At 39.4% G+C, this 17,674-nt stretch overlaps 1 protein-coding gene across 8 annotated transcripts in view; it reads right to left on the bottom strand.

Moving 5' to 3' along the window:
• Positions 1 to 17,674, bottom strand: part of CCDC15 (coiled-coil domain containing 15) — a 98,679-nt gene that overhangs the window by 54,697 nt on the left and 26,308 nt on the right. For 5 of the 8 annotated variants that reach the window (XM_058446206.1, XM_058446207.1, XM_058446212.1 and 2 more), the window contains 7 exons: positions 11,021 to 11,152; positions 9,825 to 10,791; positions 9,641 to 9,777; positions 4,438 to 4,560; positions 3,328 to 3,435; positions 2,768 to 2,842; positions 2,339 to 2,461 (listed from right to left, as the gene is read on the bottom strand). In XM_058446206.1, the coding sequence (XP_058302189.1) occupies positions 2,339 to 2,461; positions 2,768 to 2,842; positions 3,328 to 3,435; positions 4,438 to 4,560; positions 9,641 to 9,777; positions 9,825 to 10,791; positions 11,021 to 11,152 (1,665 nt within the window). The remainder of the gene's footprint in view (positions 1 to 2,338; positions 2,462 to 2,767; positions 2,843 to 3,327; positions 3,436 to 4,437; positions 4,561 to 9,640; positions 9,778 to 9,824; positions 10,792 to 11,020; positions 11,153 to 17,674) is intronic. The other 3 variants (XM_032167811.2, XM_058446208.1, XM_058446209.1) reach the window with 3 other exon arrangements.

The following is a 17,674-nucleotide window of genomic DNA, read 5'->3' as shown; positions in this document are numbered from 1 at the left end:
CTCTACTAAAAACACAAAAATTAGCCAGGCTTGGTAGCACATGCCTATAGTCCCAGCTTCCCAGGAGGCTGAGGCACAAGAATCACTTGAACCCGGGAGGCGGTGGTTGCAGTGAGCTGAGATTGCACAACTGCACTCCAGCCTGGGTGACAGAGTAAGACTCTGTCTCAAAAAAAAAAAAAGGAGAAAAGGCTATTCCAGGGTTGAAAATTTCCAGGGATAGTAACAGCAGAAGGACAAGAAGAGATTCAGATCACCAAAGCTGTAACCTGAATTGAATATCCAGAGTAAGTACCCCTCTTGTGTGCTTTGTGAATGCCCCATGGGTCCTCTATCACTAATTATGCTGCTTCATAATTATGTTTATGTATCAATCTCTCTTCTTTAGATTGTCTGAAATTTGAGTGTTGTGTCTTGCTCACAACTGTATCTTTGATATTTAGGACTTAAACAATGGCTAACACCTAAAAGGTGCTCAATAGATGTTTGATTGATTGGCTAACACATTCAAAACCTATCTACTGAGTGACTACTAAGTACTAGCCACTGTGCCAAGTGCTGTTCATACAATGGTAAACAAAACAGGTATGGTACCTCTCTCAAAGAAGCTTATGGGCTAGTGGGAAATCTCTAGACAATAAGAAAACAAGTAAATTAATAATTAACTACAAATTGTTTTGTACTGAAAAGGAAACAAACAGAATGCAAGGATAGAGGAAAAACAGAAAAAAGGAGATCTATTTTTGATAAGATGGTAAGGATAGTCTTTTCCAAGGAGGTGACATTTAAGCGGAAACCTGAAGGATAAGAAGGGACCGACTTTATGAAGAAAAAAGGGAAGACTGTCCAGACAAGAGGAAAAAACATATGCAAAAGACCTGAGGTACGAAAGAGCCTGGCAGGGCTCAGGATGTACAAATGACAATGTAGACTAAAACACAGCAGCATACCCTTAGGCCAACCTTACAGATCCAAACTAACAATCACCAAGAGTTGCAGTTCGGTCCTGAAAACCGCAGCCCAAACTCTATTTTCTGCTTCTTTGCCTCCTTTGAATTCGGCTCTCTTAAAGAGGCCAAGAGAAAATTTCTCTTCAGTTTCTCATACAGCCTAACACTGCTGGTTGCCGTAAGCCTTTGTTTTTAAAAACATAAAATCAGAAAATAAAAATTATGCACAGAGGAGTAAAATTCCAGTGATAATACACTAAACTTCAGTTAAGCCATGGAAAAATCTTAGTAGGCCAGGATGTTGTAACATTTTCTTGAAAAACTACAGATCTTAACTCAATGCCCCCAAACCTTAGGCAAGAGAAACCTAACAGGCTCTAGCCCAAACCTGATTAGTTTATTTCTTGGTGATCCTGCCTTATGCTCTACCAGCTTACTGATGGAGATCTAGTACTGGCCATGGGTAGAAGATCCTTATAACCCCTGCCCTCAGAAACTGCTCATTTCTTCCCCTCTCACACTGTAAAAGACAATGGCCATCAGAAATATACCTTTTATAAAAATACATCTAAAATATAGTTTTTCAAATGGACAATAAATGCTCCCCAAAATACCCTAGGTTTCAATGGGATACCTAAAATAATCTTAGGATTAGGATAATAATATCAGGATACATTTTGCACTATATGAAATAAAACAGGAATGTGCTTCTTGATCAGCCTGACCACTCCCAGTTTAGTAGGTACCTATAATCTTGTCCAAATTCCACTGCTCATACCCTGTGGTGCTCTACCTGTCGTCTGCTGGAAGTATCTCTCTGGTGCATGGGTGAAAGGTGCTAATGGCCACCCAGAAGCAAATCCTCTGGCCATCTTTCAGCTGACCAAACAGATAGCTGCTGCCTAAAGTATAAGTTCTAAAAGATACAAAAACACTTACCAAATTGTGTGAGCAGTGGTATCACAGTAGTGATAATACTGTAAGCTTCAGTGATAGCCCTGAAGTAATCTAAATAAGTCAGAATAGTCTGATATATTATGGCATAAAAGCAGACATAATACTTCTTGTCACCATTCTGGATTTTAACTCTACCTGCAAAGCAATCTTAAATTTCATCTACAAACCAAGGATAATAATAGTATCTATCTTCTACGGTTATTATGAAAATCAAATAAGATACTTCATATAAAATTCTAAAACCATTTTGGCTGTGGTAAGTGTTCAATGAATGTAAGCTGTTATTCATAATAATATTAATAATACTATTGCTAATCTTAAAAACAGATAACGTGATCATCATGATCTTTTTTGGTAACGAAACTACGACAAGCCCAGCTCAAACTCTAATTTGCTTTCTGTTGCTTACTCTTTAATACACTCTGCTCTACCTGCTCTCTGGCAGAGCCTGGATCTTGGATTTCATGTAAAATATATCCATGGCGCTCTGGAAGTAACTCCTTCCTCCATCTCTCATCTGTCATATCACGTGAGGCCTGCTCATAGTTCCTGTGCTAAAAGACAATATAAACACTGAACATAAGTTATCCAAGCAGGATCATCATTCCTGTGGCAATGGTAAAAGCTTCAGAAGACTGAAGTAGTTTCAATAGGTCAGAATGGTGTGATACATCACAGAACAAAAGAATGTTATATTCTTTGCCTGTTATTACTGACCTTAACACAAAATTCCTGAAGCAGTTACATTGCCCTGTCGATCTTCAGCCAAAAAAAAGCAATTTACACTCTGCTACTTACTCACTATATTCTGCTCTACTTCTCTAGAAGAGACTAGATCTTGAATATTGTGTGAAACATACCAGTGGCACTCCAGGAGTATTTCCTCTTGCAATCTCCCATTTCTCAAAAGATGAGGGTGGTTTGATATGCTTGTTCTAAAGGAACAACAAAATACAAAACTGATTGTCTAAGCAGAAATGATGGGCTAGTGACAATATTATAGACTTCAGTGACAATCCCAGATTAATGACACTAGGTGAGGATAAGAGAATACAGTTAAAGCTGTGTGTGTGTGTGTTTTCAACATAAAAATTTCCAAACATGCATCAAAGTAGAAAAAAAAAAGTATAATGAATCTCAAGATTCAACAATTACCCAGATTGAACAATTAGCAACATTTTGCTTTATTATCTTTCTCTTCTGCAGTGTTTTTCCTGGAGTATTTTAAAGCAAATTCCAGATTATTCTGGCACATTTTGAAATAACCAAAAACATTATACTCTTAGCTTTATTCTGGAGCCCTTAATTCTATGTATTCCACAAACAAGCTAGCTTGACAGGCTTCAGCCTCAATGTTATATAATTTAGCCTTGTTCCCCTTTTAGAAGGTATACAGTCCTCCTACTGTGCTCAGTTCTACCTGTTCTCTAGGGGAGTCTTGGTCCTGGATTTTAGGTATAACATATTGATGATAGTCCAGAGGTAATTCCTCTCTCACTCTCTCTTCTCTCATAAAAGATGCAGGTTGCTTGAGAAACATGTTTTAAAGGAAAAACAAAACAGAAAAAAAATTGTGTAATGCTAATCATAATATCATAAGCTTCAGTGAAAACTCCGGAGAAATGAAACCAGGCAAAAATATTCTGACACATTTTGATATGAGGGAGATGTTACACTTTTAGCTCAACTATGTAGACCTTAATCCTTAATCCCATCATGGACAGAACAGTCTGACAAACTCACCAAATCCTAAGTATCTTCTAGTTCCTACATTGTTCATGTAGGGGCATTATGCATGCAGCGATACTGTTGGCTTTGGTAAGAGTTGAAGAATAATCTTGTTAAATTAAAATAGTCAGCTGATTCTGGAATAAGATATGAACGTGATACATCAGCCTCAGAAATCACAGAACTGATTTTGACTCATATGGTTACCTAGACCAGGGTCTTTTGTACCACTGAAGTACAAAGTAGAAGAGAAAAAAAAAAAAAAAGGAGAGAGACCAAGAAGAACTGAATTGTTTAGAGTTTAACACTCTATGCTCCTGAAGCAGTTCCTTTGTTCTAATAGGACTTAGGATCATCTTCCCACTAATGTGGGAAGGAATAAAAAATACTATATTCTGGCCAGGGACAGTGGCTTATGCCTGTAAACCCAGCACTTTGGGAGGAAGAGGCGGGCAGATCACCTGAGGTCAGGAGTTTGAGACCCTCCTGGCCAACATGTCAAAACCCCATCTCTACTAAAAAAACAAAAATTAGCCAGGCATGCTGGCATGGGCCTGTAATCCCAGCTACTCGGGAGGCTGAGGCAGGAGAATCGTTTGAACCTGGGAGGCGGAGGTTGCAATGAGTCGAGATTGTGCCACTGCACTCCAGCCTGGGCGATAGCGCAAGACTTCATCAAAAAAAAAAAAAGCCACCATATTCTTAGGTTAGCTCCAAAGTCCCTCATTCTAAATTACCAGTTGTTGGGATTTATAAAATCGGGGTACTTTCTTCCTGTTTATATCTTTTTCTTCTGCTCTACCTGATTTCTGATGTCATCCTGGTCCTGGGATTTGGGAGGCAAACACTGATAGTCTGCCAGAGAAAAGTCTTCTCTCCCTTTCTCATCTGTCATATCAGAGTAAGGCTCCTTAAAGTGTACTTTCTAAAAGAGAAAATAATAATAAACTATAAATTGTCTAGTAAGACTAATATGATGGCAATAATATTCTAGGCTTCATTGAAGGCCAAAGGGTAGTTTTTCCCAGGATAATATAAAACATTATAGAATAAAACAGAAACTCATACTTTTTGTCAGTTCTGAAGTTTAGCTGAGAACAACCTTTGAAAGCTTCAAACTACACTCTAAACAATTCAGTTTCTGTTGGTCTCTGTCATTTTTCTTTTCTACCTTGCCTCTGATGGAGGCCTGATGATGCCTGCATAGAAGATCCTGACGGACAAACCACTGCTCAGTGAAATAAAAGAGGATACAAACAAATGGAAGAACATTCCATGCTCATGGGTTGGAAGAATCAATATCGTGAAAATGGCCATACTGCCCAAGGTAATTTATAGATTCAATGCCATCCCCATCAAGCTACCAATGACTTTCTTCACAGAATTGGAAAAAACTACTTTAAAGTTCATATGGAACCAAAAAAGAGCCCGCATCGCCAAGTCAATCCTAAGCCAAAAGAACAAAGCTGGAGGCATCACACTACCTGACTTCAAACTATACTACAAGGCTACAGTAACCAAAACAGCATGGTACTGGTACCAAAACAGAGACATAGATCAACGGATCAGAACAGAGCCCTCAGAAATAATGCCGCATATCTGCAACTATCTGGTCTTTGACAAACCTGACAAAAACAAGAAATGGGGAAAGGATTCCCTATTTAATAAAGGGTGCTGGGAAAACTGGCTAGCCATATGTAGAAAGCTGAAACTGGATCCCTTCCTTACACCTTATACAAAAATTAATTCAAGGTGGATTAAAGACTTAAGTGTTAGACCTAAAACCATAAAAACTCTAGAAGAAAACCTACGCAATACCATTCAAGGCATAGGCATGGGCAAGGACTTCATGACTAAAACACCAAAAGCAATGGCAACAAAAGCCAAAATTGACAAATGGGATCTAATTAAACTAAAGAGCTTCTGCACAGCAAAAGAAACTATCATCAGAGTGAACAGGCAACCTACAGAATGGGAGAAAATTTTTGCAATCTACCCATTTGACAAAGGGATAATATCCAGAATCTACAAAGAACTTAAACAAATTTTCAAGAAAAAATCAAATAATACCATCAAAAAGTGGGCAAAGGATATGAACAGACACTTCTCAAAAGAAGACATTTATGCAGCCAACAGACACGTGAAAAAATGTTCATCATCACTGGCCATCAGAGAAATGCAAATCAAAACCACAATGAGATACCATCTCACACCAGTTAGAATGGCAATCATTAAAAAGTCAGGAAACAACAGGTGCTGGAGAGGATGTGGAGAAATAGGAACACTTTTACACTGTTGGTGGGACTGTAAACTAGTTCAACCATTGTGGAAGTCAGTGTGGCGATTCCTCAGGGATCTAGAACTAGAAATACCATTTGACCCAGCCATCCCATTACTGGGTATACACCCAAAGGACTATAAATCATGCTGCTATAAAGACACATGCACACGTATATTTATTGCGGCACTATTCACAATAGTAAAGAGTTGGAACCAACCCAAATGTCCAACAACGATAGACTGGATTAAGAAAATGTGGCACATATACACCATGGAATACTATGCAGCCATAAAAAATGATGAGTTCATGTCCTTTGTAGGGACATGGATGAAACTGGAAACCATCATTCTCAGTAAACTATCGCAAGGACAAAAAACCAAACACCGAATGTTCTCACTCATAGGTGGGAACTGAACAATGAGAACTCATGGACACAGGAAGGGGAACATCACACTCCAGGGACTGTTGTGGGGTGGGGGGAAGGGGGGAGGGACAGCATTAGGAGATATACCTAACGCTAAATGACAAGTTAATGGGTGCAGCAAACCAACATGGCACATAGATACATATGTAACAAACCTGCACATTGTGCACATGTACCCTAAAACCTAAAGTATAATAATAAAAATAAAAAATAAAGAAATAATAAAAAAAAAAGAAGATCCTGATGGACAGCCAGAGGAAGCGCCTCTCTCCTTCTCCTACCTATCAAAATGGATGTTGGCTGCTTCAGATTTGCTTTCTATAAAAGAACAAACACAACATATCAATTGTTCAGTTAAGAATGACAGGTTAAGACTTCAGGTTTTAGTGAGAATTCTGGAGTTAACCAAGATCAGAATATAATTGAGCACCTTATGGAATAAAACAAAAAACTACACTCCATTCCACAAAAGTCCAACCACAACCCTAAGTAATCTAATTCCTGTTGCCCTCTTTCTTCTTCCTTTTAGTCTAACTGATCTCTGGTGGAGGGCTGGCCTTGGAACCTGTGTGAAAGATACTGCTGAGTACTTATGGACCACTCCTTTTTCCATCTTTCAGCTGTCTAAGCAGATAATGGCTGCCAGAAATATTTCTCCTAATGAAGAAGATTAAAAATAAAAAATTAAATTGTTCATAAAATCTGGGTAGAGTGTTGATTTTAAAAATTAAATAAAAAGAAAACAAACAGCAAATTGTTTATTTGGAGTAATATGCTGCTGGTAATACTTTAACACTTAGTAAGAGCACTGGAGTTTTGAGAAATCAATCAAGAAACTATTTTTTCCAAGTATGGATCTCCAAATCAGGTACAATATACAGCATGCCTATTTTCATTATGCTTTGCAGATACTGTGTTTTTTACAAACTGAAGGTTTGTGGCAATCATACGTCAAGCCAATTCACTGGTGTCACTTTTCCAATAGCATGTGCTCGTGTAATGTCTTTGTGTCACATTTTGGAAATTTTGACAATATTTCAGACTTTTCCATTACTATTATATCTGGTATGGTGATCTGTGATCAGTGATCTTTGATGTTACTATCCTAATTGTTTTGGGGCACCATAACCATGCTCATATAAGACAGCAAGCCTAACTGATAAATGTTATGTGTGTTCTCACTGTTCTACCACCTGGCCACCCCCCACCTCTCCTTAGACCTCCCTATTCACTGAGACACAACAATATTGAAATTAGGCCAATTAATAACCCTACAATGGCCTCTAAGTGTTCAAGTGAAAGAAAGAACCACATGTCTCCCACTTTAAAGCAACAGCTAGAAATTATTAAGCTTAGAGAAGTAGGCCTGTTGAAAGCCAAGACAGTCCGAAGGCTAGGCCTTTTGTACCAAACAGCCCTGTTGTGAATGCAGAGGAAAAGTTATTGAAGGAAATTAAAATCTACTCCAGTGAATATATGATAAGTAAGAAAGGAAAATAGCCTTATTGCTGATATGGAAAATGTTTTAGCGGTATGGACAGATCAAACTAGCCACAACATCTCCTTAAGCCAAAGCCTGATCCAGAGCAAGGCCCTAACTCTCTTCAATATTATGAAGGCTGAGAGAAGTGAAAAAACTACAGAAGAAAAGTTGGAAGTTAGCAGAGGTTAGTTCATGAGGTTTAAGGAAATAAGGTGTCTCTATAACATCAAAGGGCAAGGTGAAGCGGCAAGTGCTGATGAGAGGCTGCAGCAAGTTATCTAGAAGATCTAGCTAAGATCACTGATGAAGGTGGCTACACTGGACAACAGATTTTCAGTGTAGACAAAACAGCCTTATATTGGAAGAAGATGACTAGGAGTTTCACAGCTAGAGAGAAAAAGTCAATGTCTGGCTTCAAAGTTTCAAAGGACAGGCTGACTCTCTTGTTAGTGGCTAATGCAGCTGGTGACTTTAAGTTGAAGCCAACGCTCATTTACCATTCCAAAAATCCTAGGGCCCTTAAGAATGGCACTAAATCTACTTTTCTTGTGCTTTATGAAGGGAATAACAAAGCCAAGATGACAGCACATCTGTTTACAGCATGTTTTACAGAATATTTTACACTTACTATTGAGACCAACTGTTCCAAAAAAAATAAAGATGCCTTTTAAACCGCTCATTGACAATGCACCTAGTCACCCAAGAGCTCTGATGAAGATATACAAGGAGATTAATGTTGTTTTTTCATGCCTGCTAACACAACATCCATTCTGTAGTTTGTGGATCAAGAAATAATTTTGACTTTCAAGTCTTGTTATTTATAAAATACATTTCTTAAGGCCATATCTGTCACAGACAGCGATTCCTCTGATAGATATGGGCAAAGTAAGTTGATACCCTCTGGAAAGGGTCCACCATTCTTGATGCCATTAAGAACATTCATGAATCATGGGAGGAGGTCAAAATACCAACTTTAACAAGAGTTTGGAAGAAGTTGATTCGAACCCTCACGGACTTTGAGGCATTCAAGACTTCAGTGAAGGAAGTAATTGTAATGTGGTAGAAACAGCAAGAGAACTAGAATTAGAAGTGGAGCCCAAAGATGTGAGTGAATTGCTGCAATCTCATGTTCAAACTTAAATGGATGAGGAGTTACTTCTTATGATGAGCAAAGAAAGTGTTTTCTTGAGATGGAATCTGTGAACATTGTTAAAATGACAACAAAGGGTTTAGAATATTACACAGACTTAGTTGATAAAAGTAGTGGCAGGGTTTAAGGGAATTGATTCCAATTCTGAAAGAAGTTCTACTGTGGATCAAATGCTATCAAACATTATCACATGCTACAGAGAAATCTTTCGTGAAAGGAAGAGTCAAATGATGTGGCAAACTTCATCATTGTCTTAAGTAACTTCCACAGCCACACCAAACATCAGTAATCACCACCCTGATTAGTCAGCAGATATCAACATTAAGCCAAGACCCTCCACCAGCAAAAAGATTATGGCTTGCCGAAGACTCAGACAATCGTAAGCATTTTTTAGCAATAAAGTATTTTTAAATTAAGGTATGTACTTTTTTTAGGCATTATGCTATTGCACACTAATAGACTACAGTATAATATAAACATAACTTTTATATGTACTGGGAAGCCAAGAAATCTGTGTGACTTACTTTATTCCAATATTTGCTTTATTGCAATGGCCTGGAACTAAACCCACAGTATCTCCAAGGTATAATTGCAGTCCTTACAAACCCCTCCTCAAACCCTAAGTAGCTTATTTCTTCTTTTTGTATCTCCTTTCCACCTATTTTACCTGATATTTTGGTAGAAAATCTTGGTCCTGACATTTGGGTAGAATATTCTGGTCATTGGAGAGAACATGCAGGTCTCTGGGTAGAAAATCCCGGTCCTGACATATGGGTAGAACATTTTGGTCTTCAGGAAGATAACCTTGGTCTCTGGGTAGAAAATCCTGGTCCTGACATATGGGTAGAAACCTTGGTCTCTGGGTAGAAAATCCTGGTCCTGACATATGGGTAGAATATTTTGGTCTTCAGGAAGATAACCTTGGTCTCTGGGTAGAAAATCCCGGTCCTGACATTTGGGTAGAATATTTTGGTCTTTGGGAAGATAAGCTTTGTCTCTGGGTAGAAAATCCTGGTCCTGACATTTGGGTAGAATATTTTGGTCTTTGGGAAGATAACCTTTGTCTCTGGGTAGAAAATCCCGGTCCTGACATATGGGTAGAATATTTTGGTCTTCAAGAAGATAACCTTTGTCTCTGGGTAGAAAATCCCAGTCCTGACATATGGGTAGAATATTTTGGTCTTTGGGAAGATAACCTTGGTCTCTGGGTAGAAAATCCTGGTCCTGACATTTGGGTAGAATATTCTGGTCTTTGGGGAGAACATGCTGGTCTCTAGATAAAAAATCCTGGTCTTTAGGTAGAAAATCCTGGTCCTGATATTTTGGCAGAATATCTTGGTCTTTGGGGAGAACATGCTGATCTCTGGGTAGGAAGTCCTGGTCCTGATATTTGAGTAGAATACTCTGGTCTTTAGGGAGAACACAGTGGTCTTTGAGTAAAAGATCCTGGTTTTTCGTTAGAAAAGCCTGCTTTGTGGGTAGAAAATCCTGGGTTTTCAACACAATACTCCCTTCTTCTAGTTCAATACTCTGGGCTTTCAGCATAATACCCTGAGTTTCTGTCTTAAAAGGCTGGCCTTCTGGCTCAATGGCCTGGCCTTCTGCCTCAGTAACCTGAACCTTCAGTTCAACAGCCTGGGTATCTGGCTTAACACTCTGGATTCCTGTCAAATCACCCTGGGTTTCCAGCAAATCACCTTGGGCTTCTGGAAAATAATCCTGGGCTGCTGGCAGAATATCCTGAAGGCCCTCAAAATGTAACTGCTTTTGTTCTTCCTCTTCCATCAGAACAAATAATGGATTTTTGAATTTTACTTTCTAAAAGTGAACATAAACACCAAATACAGAATGTGAGTTAGTAGCAATACTCTAGGCTTTCCAAAATAATCAAAATATCAAAATGATATGGCAGTGAAGCAAATTACTAGAATAAAATGTGAAATTATAATCTTTGTCCAACTTAACAAAAGCTAAATCTACAATCCTAAATCAGTAAAACATTACTGGCAATACCTAGTCCAAATCACAATTTCTCTTATTGCTTTACCTGAACTCTGCTGAAAGGTTTGTTCTTATCTTCAGAAAGGATATCCTGCTGGTCCTGCTGGCCTCTCCCAAACAAATCTTCTTTCCCTTTCTCATCAGTTACAAGAGATGAAGATTCCTCATAGTCAAGTTCCTAAAGAAAAAAACAATGAAAACACACACACACACACACACACACACACACACACACACACACACACACACACCATGTAGCTATTATAGGAAGAAACAATGTGATTGCAATAAAATTCTAGGCTTCAGGTCACTGCTATTATAATTTTAGTAGGTCAGCATAGTCAAATGTTATACAATGTTTACAGTGTAGGACTATATAATGAAAACTAAAAAGATAATTGAAAGAAATGACAGATGATCAGAATAAATGGAAACACATAACATGTTCATGGATCAAGAGACAAGATTGGTAAGATGGTAATATTTCTCAAATTTACAACACTCCCTATCAAAATGCCACTTGGCTTTTCTTTGGCAGAAATTAACAAGTTAATCATAAAATTCACATGGAAATGCAAGGAACCCACAGTAGCAAAACACTTTCTTGAAAAAGAAGAACAAAGATAAAGGTCTCATTCCTCCCAATTTCAAAAGCTACCACAAAGTTATAGGAATCAAGACACTGTAATACACATACAGAACAATGGAACAGAACTGAAAGTTCAGAAATAAACCCTCACATTTATAGTCAATTGATTTTTGACAAGAGTACCAAGAAAATTCAATGAGGAAAGAATAGTGTTTTCAGCAGGTGATGCTGAGACAACTAGATACCTATATTCAAAAGAATGAAGGTGAGCCACTTATTTACAGCATACGTAAAAATTAACTCGAAATGGATCACAGACCTAAAATTAAGAGCTGAAAACTATAAAATTCTTAAAAGAACACATAGGAATAAATCTTCATGACCTCAGGATAAACAATTATTATTTAGATAATTCATCGAAAGCACAAGCAACATAAGAAAAAAAGAAGTGACTAATTTAAAAATGTTATGCCATAAACAATACTATTAATCAAGTAAGATAACAGTCTACAGAATGGGAGAAAATACTTGCAAATCAACTATCTGATAAGGAACTTGTATCCAGAATATATACATATTATATATATTTTTTCTGTATAAATTTATATATATATAAACACTTAACAATTTGATAATAAAAAGACAACCCAATTAAAAAATGGGCAAAGCACATGCATAGACATTTTATCCACAAGAGTTATACAACTGGGCAACAAGCACATGAAAAGATACTGAAGATCATTAGTCATCAGGAAAATATACTACAAATCAAAAGTACAGTGAGATACCAATTCACATCTACTAGGATAGCTATAACAGAAGAGAAGGACGATAGTAAGTGTTGGAGGATACAGAGAAATTGGAACCCTCACATATTGCTGGTGGAAAACTGTTTAGCAGTTCTTTGAAATGTTAAACATAGAATTACTATATGATCCAGCAAGTTCACTCCTAGAAATGAATGTCCTAAGAGAAATGAATGTCCACACAAAAATGTGTATCATTCATAATTCATAAACACCAAGAAGTGAAAAGAACCCCAAAGTCTACTAACTGATAAATGGATAAACCAAATGTGGTACATCTATACAACAAATTATTGAGCAATAAAAAGAATTAAGTACTGATACATCCACTACAATGTGGATGAACTTTAAAACATTATGCAAAGAGAAAAAAACAGTCGCAAAAGACGATACATCATATAATTCCTTTCATATGAAATGTCCAGAATAGGTAAACCTATACAGACAAAAAGTAGATTAGTAGTTGCCTAGGATTGAGGTTAAGGGCAAGGAGAGAATGAGATACAGGGTTTCTCTTAGGAGTGAAGAAAATGCTCTAGAGCAAATCCCAAAAGCAAGATAGCTGGCTAGAAGCAGCCAGGAGGAACATCTACTACCAAGAGACTGGAACATTAGGAAGATGGTACATTCCTAGCAGATCTTTGGAGGGAAGGCATTAAGAGTGGACAGAGGGAAGACAGATGCTGGGCCAAAAGAGGAGGAAGGTGGGAACCTTGAATGGGGCTACCGTGCACCAGGAATTGTTCCTGGCCCCCAGTGGCTCCTGCGGAAGGGATGAATTGAACAAGTGAGGAGTGACCTGCTCACTCCACAGACCTCTGGAATCCTGGCAGCAGGAGACCCCACAACCCCCACCGACACTTGCGCTGGCTGGGAGAGCTGCTTAGAGAGGTGGTGGGGCAGAATTCCAGCCAGTGCAAAGCCTAGAGGGTTCGGTACAGGAGTATCTGTAGTAGGGCATGGTCAGGCTGTCCATCCCCCAAGGCCCACCTTGCTCCCCTGGGAGACATTAGCCATAGGGGAACTGTCAGACGTGAACAGAGCAGGGCAATCTTGCCCGTGAGACAGGGCCAGTTTTACGTGAGTGCACCCCTGTCTACCAGTCTCTCCCAAGGCCCCAGCCCTGCTTGCAGTGCAACCTCAGATGCCCACCAGGGTACCTCCCAGAGGCCCACATAATAGCTCCTGTGCTGGCAGACCATGCCTGACCATCACAGCAGACCACACCAACCAGCATGAGCCTGCCTATGCCCTTCCCCCACTGCATCCTCCCTCATGCCACTTTTCCAGCATGCACTCACCCACAGCAACCCCTACATCATTTTGCTCACATGTGTGTGTGCAGGCAGACCTCACCTCCCCTTCCCCACCAGTGTGCATGCACCCCACCGTGCCACTGCTGCCAGTGTGAGTGCACCCTGCCTGCAATGGTGTGTCACTACTGCCAATGTGAAGGCACGCAAAGAGACAAGTAGCCCAACCCTCTGCCCTGCACGGCCACTGCTGCACATGAACGCCTACCTGGAGGGCACCAGCCCCATGCCTGTGAGCGCCCCATGACATGCTGACACTGCCACCAGAGTGAACATGCACACTGATGCCAGTAGGCCCCACTCCCGCCGCTCCATCCTCTGGTGCAGCACTGCAACCACCACCACCGCAAATGCCCACAAGGAGGCCAACACCCCTGTACCTGCCAGCACCCCACCACAGTGTGCACCCTGCCACACTGCCACTGCTGCTGGCACATAAAAACAAGCATGAATCCCATTGCCACCACCCAAAAAAGCATTTTGGCTGGCACTTTCCATCAGTGTGTTGTGACCAGCCGCCTGGGAACACCTTAGTTCCTCAAGTGTGGCAGGTTCCTAACCTTAAGGGGCCAGAGAACAAAGCCAGGGCCAATACCAGCCCTCCAGAGTTAGAAACACAGCCCAAGAGTCATGAGCTGAGTCCTGGCCCCTAAAATCTTCCAGAAATGAAGCCAGTCAACTGACTCCACCTTATACCAGAATCAAACCCCCAAGGACATCTAAGAGGATTAAAGAAAAAATCCAAAGGATAGCAACTTCAAAGACTGAAGGAACAACACAGCCCACAAACATAAGAACCAGTGCAAGAACTCTGACAACTCAAAAAGCCAGAACGTCTTCTTACCTCAAATGACTGCATTAGTTCCCCAACAATAATTCTTAACCAGTCTGAAATGGTTGAGATAACAGGAATAGAAATCAGAATATGGACAGCAACAAAAATATTGACATTCAGGGGAAAGTTAAAACCCAGTCCAAGGAATCTAAGTATTACAATAAAATGATACAGAAGCTGATAGACAAAATGGCCATTATAAGAAGCAAACTGATCAGATAGAGCTGAAAAACACACTATAAGAATTTCATAATGCAATAGTAAGTATTAATAACAGAATTAACCAAGCTGAGGAAAGAACCTCAGAGTTCAAAGACTGGCTCTCCAAAATAACTCAGTCAGACAAAAATAAAGAAAAAAGAAAAAAGAAGAATAAACAAAACCTCCAAGAAACATGGAAGTGTATAAAAAAACCAAATCTATGACTCATCGGCATCCCTGAGAGGGAAAGAAACCAAGCAACTTGCAAAATGTATTTTATATTTTCATATCATCCATGAAAATTTGTCCAACCTGGTGAAAGAGGCCAACATTCAAATTCAGGAAATGCAGAGAACCCCTGCAAAATACTGTAAAAGAAGAAGACCATCCCCCAACCACACAGTTATTAGATTCTCCAAGGTCGAAATAAAAGAAAAAATGTTAAAGGCAGCCAGGCAGAAGAGGCAGGTCATCTACAAAGGGAATCCCATCAGGTTAATAGCAAATCTGTTGGCAGAAACCCTAAAAGCCAAAGAGATTGGGGGCCTATATTAAGCATTCTTAAAGAAGAGAATTTACAACCAAGAATTTCACATCCAGTCAAACTAAGCTTCATAAGTGAAGAAGAAATAAGATCTTTTCCAGACAAGCAAATGCTAAGGGAATTCATTACCATCAGACCTGCCTTACAAGAGACGCTACAGAGAGTGCTAAATATGGAAAGGAAAGACTATTACTGGCCACTACAAAAACATACTTAAGTATATAGACCAGTGATACTATAAAGCAACCACATAAACAAGTCTGTATAACCAGCTAACAACATGATGACAGGATCAAATCTGCACACACCAAATACTAACCTTGAATGTAAATGGACTAAATGCCCCATTAAAAGGCACAGAGTGGCAAGTTGGGTAAAGAAGCAAAACCCAATGGTATGCTGTCTTCAAGAGACTCATCTCACATGAAATGACACCAACAGGCTCAAAGTAAAGGGATGGAGAAAAATCTACCAAGCAAATGGAAACCATAAAAAAGCAGGGGTTGCTCTTCTAATTTCAGACAAAACAGACTTTGAACAAATAACAATTTAAAAAAAGACAAAGAAGGGTATTACATAATAGTAAAAAGCTCAATTGAACAAGAAGACCTAACTATCCTAGATATATATGCACCCAACACAAGCACAATCAGATTCATAAAGCAAGTTCTTAGAAACCTATGAAGAGACTCAGGCCAGGTGCGATGGCTCATGCCTGTAATCCCAGCACTCTGGGAAGCTGAGGTGGGTGGATCACTTGAGATCAGGAGTTCAAAACCAGCCTGGCCAACATGGAGAAACCCCATCTCTACTAAAGAATACAAAAATTAGCCACGCATGATGTTGTGCACCTGTAGTCCCAGCTACTCAGGCAGCTGAGTTGGGAGTATCACTTGAACCCAGGAGGCGGAGGCTGCAGTGAGCTGAGATCATGCCACTGCACTCCTGCCTGGATGACAGAGTGAGACCCCATCTCAAAAGAAAAAAAAAAAAAAGAGACTGAGATAACCACACAATAATAGTGGGAGATTTCAACAGCCCCCTGACAATATTAAAGAGATCACTGAGTTCAAGGCCAGCCTGGCCAATATGGTAAAACCCCGTCTCTGCTAAAAATACAAAAATTAGCCAGGCGTGGCACTGGGTGCCTGTAGTCCCAGCTACTCAGGAGGCTGAGGCAAGAGAATCACTTGAACCCAGGAGGCAGAGGTTTCAGTGAGCCAAGATCGTGCCACTACACTCCAGCCTGGGTGACAAAGCAAGACTCCATCTCCAAAAGAAAAAGAGATCATTGAGGCAGAAAACTGACAAAGATATTCAGGATCTGAGCTCAACACTTGACCAAACGGACCTTATAGATATCTACAAAACTCTCCACCCCAAAGTAACAGAACATACATTCTTCTCATCTGCACATGGCACACACTAAAATCAACCACACAATCAGCCACAGAACAATCCTTAGCAAATGCAAAAAAACACAAAAAAACAAAAATCAAACTGACCACACTTTCAGATCACAAAAAAAATAGAAATCAGTGCTAAGAAAATCACTCAAAACCATACAGTTACATGGAAATTAAACAACCTGCTCCTGAATGGGTTCCAGGTAAATAATGAAATTAAGGCAGAAATCAAGAAATTCTTTGAAACTAATGAGAAAAAAGATACCACATACCAGAATCTGTGGGACACAGCCAAAGCAGTGTTAAGAGGGAAGTTTATAGTTTTAAACACCCACATCAAAAAGTTAGAAAGGTCTCAAATTAACAACCTAGCATCAAACTAGAAAAACTAGAGAAACAAGAGCAAACCAACCTCAAAGCTAGTAGAAGACATGAAATAACCAAAATCAGAGCTGAACTGATAAAAACTGAGAAACAAAAAACACACAAAAAATCAATTAATCCAGGAACTGGTCCTTTGAAAGAATTAATAAGATAGAGCACTAGCTAGATTAATTAAAAAGAGAGAATATCCAAATAAACACAATCAGAAATGACAAAGGGGACATTACTACTGGCCCCACAGAAATACAAAAAAACCCTCGGAGACTATGATGAACACCTCTATGCACACAAGCTAGAAAATCTGGAAGAAATGGATAAATATCTGGAAACACACAACCTCCCAAGATTGAACCAGGAAAACACTGACTCCCTGAATAGACCAATAGCACGTTCTTAAAATGAATTAGTAATAAAAAAGCCTACCAACCAGAAAAAGCCTAAGACCAGACAAATTCATAGCTGAATTCTACCAGATGTTATAAAGAAGAGCTGGTATCATTTCTACTGAAACTATTCCAAAAGATTGAGGAGAAGGAACTCCTCCCTAACTTATTCTACAAAGCCAGCATCATCCTGATACCAAAACCTGGCAGAGACACAACAAAAAAACAAAACTTCAGGC

This window comes from Hylobates moloch, unplaced genomic scaffold (assembly GCF_009828535.3).
Source record: "Hylobates moloch isolate HMO894 unplaced genomic scaffold, HMol_V3 SCAFFOLD_11, whole genome shotgun sequence".
In the NCBI taxonomy this organism is placed as follows: domain Eukaryota; kingdom Metazoa; phylum Chordata; class Mammalia; order Primates; family Hylobatidae; genus Hylobates; species Hylobates moloch.
Note: the sequence above shows the minus strand (reverse complement) of the source record. Positions and strands in the feature narration are given on the sequence as shown.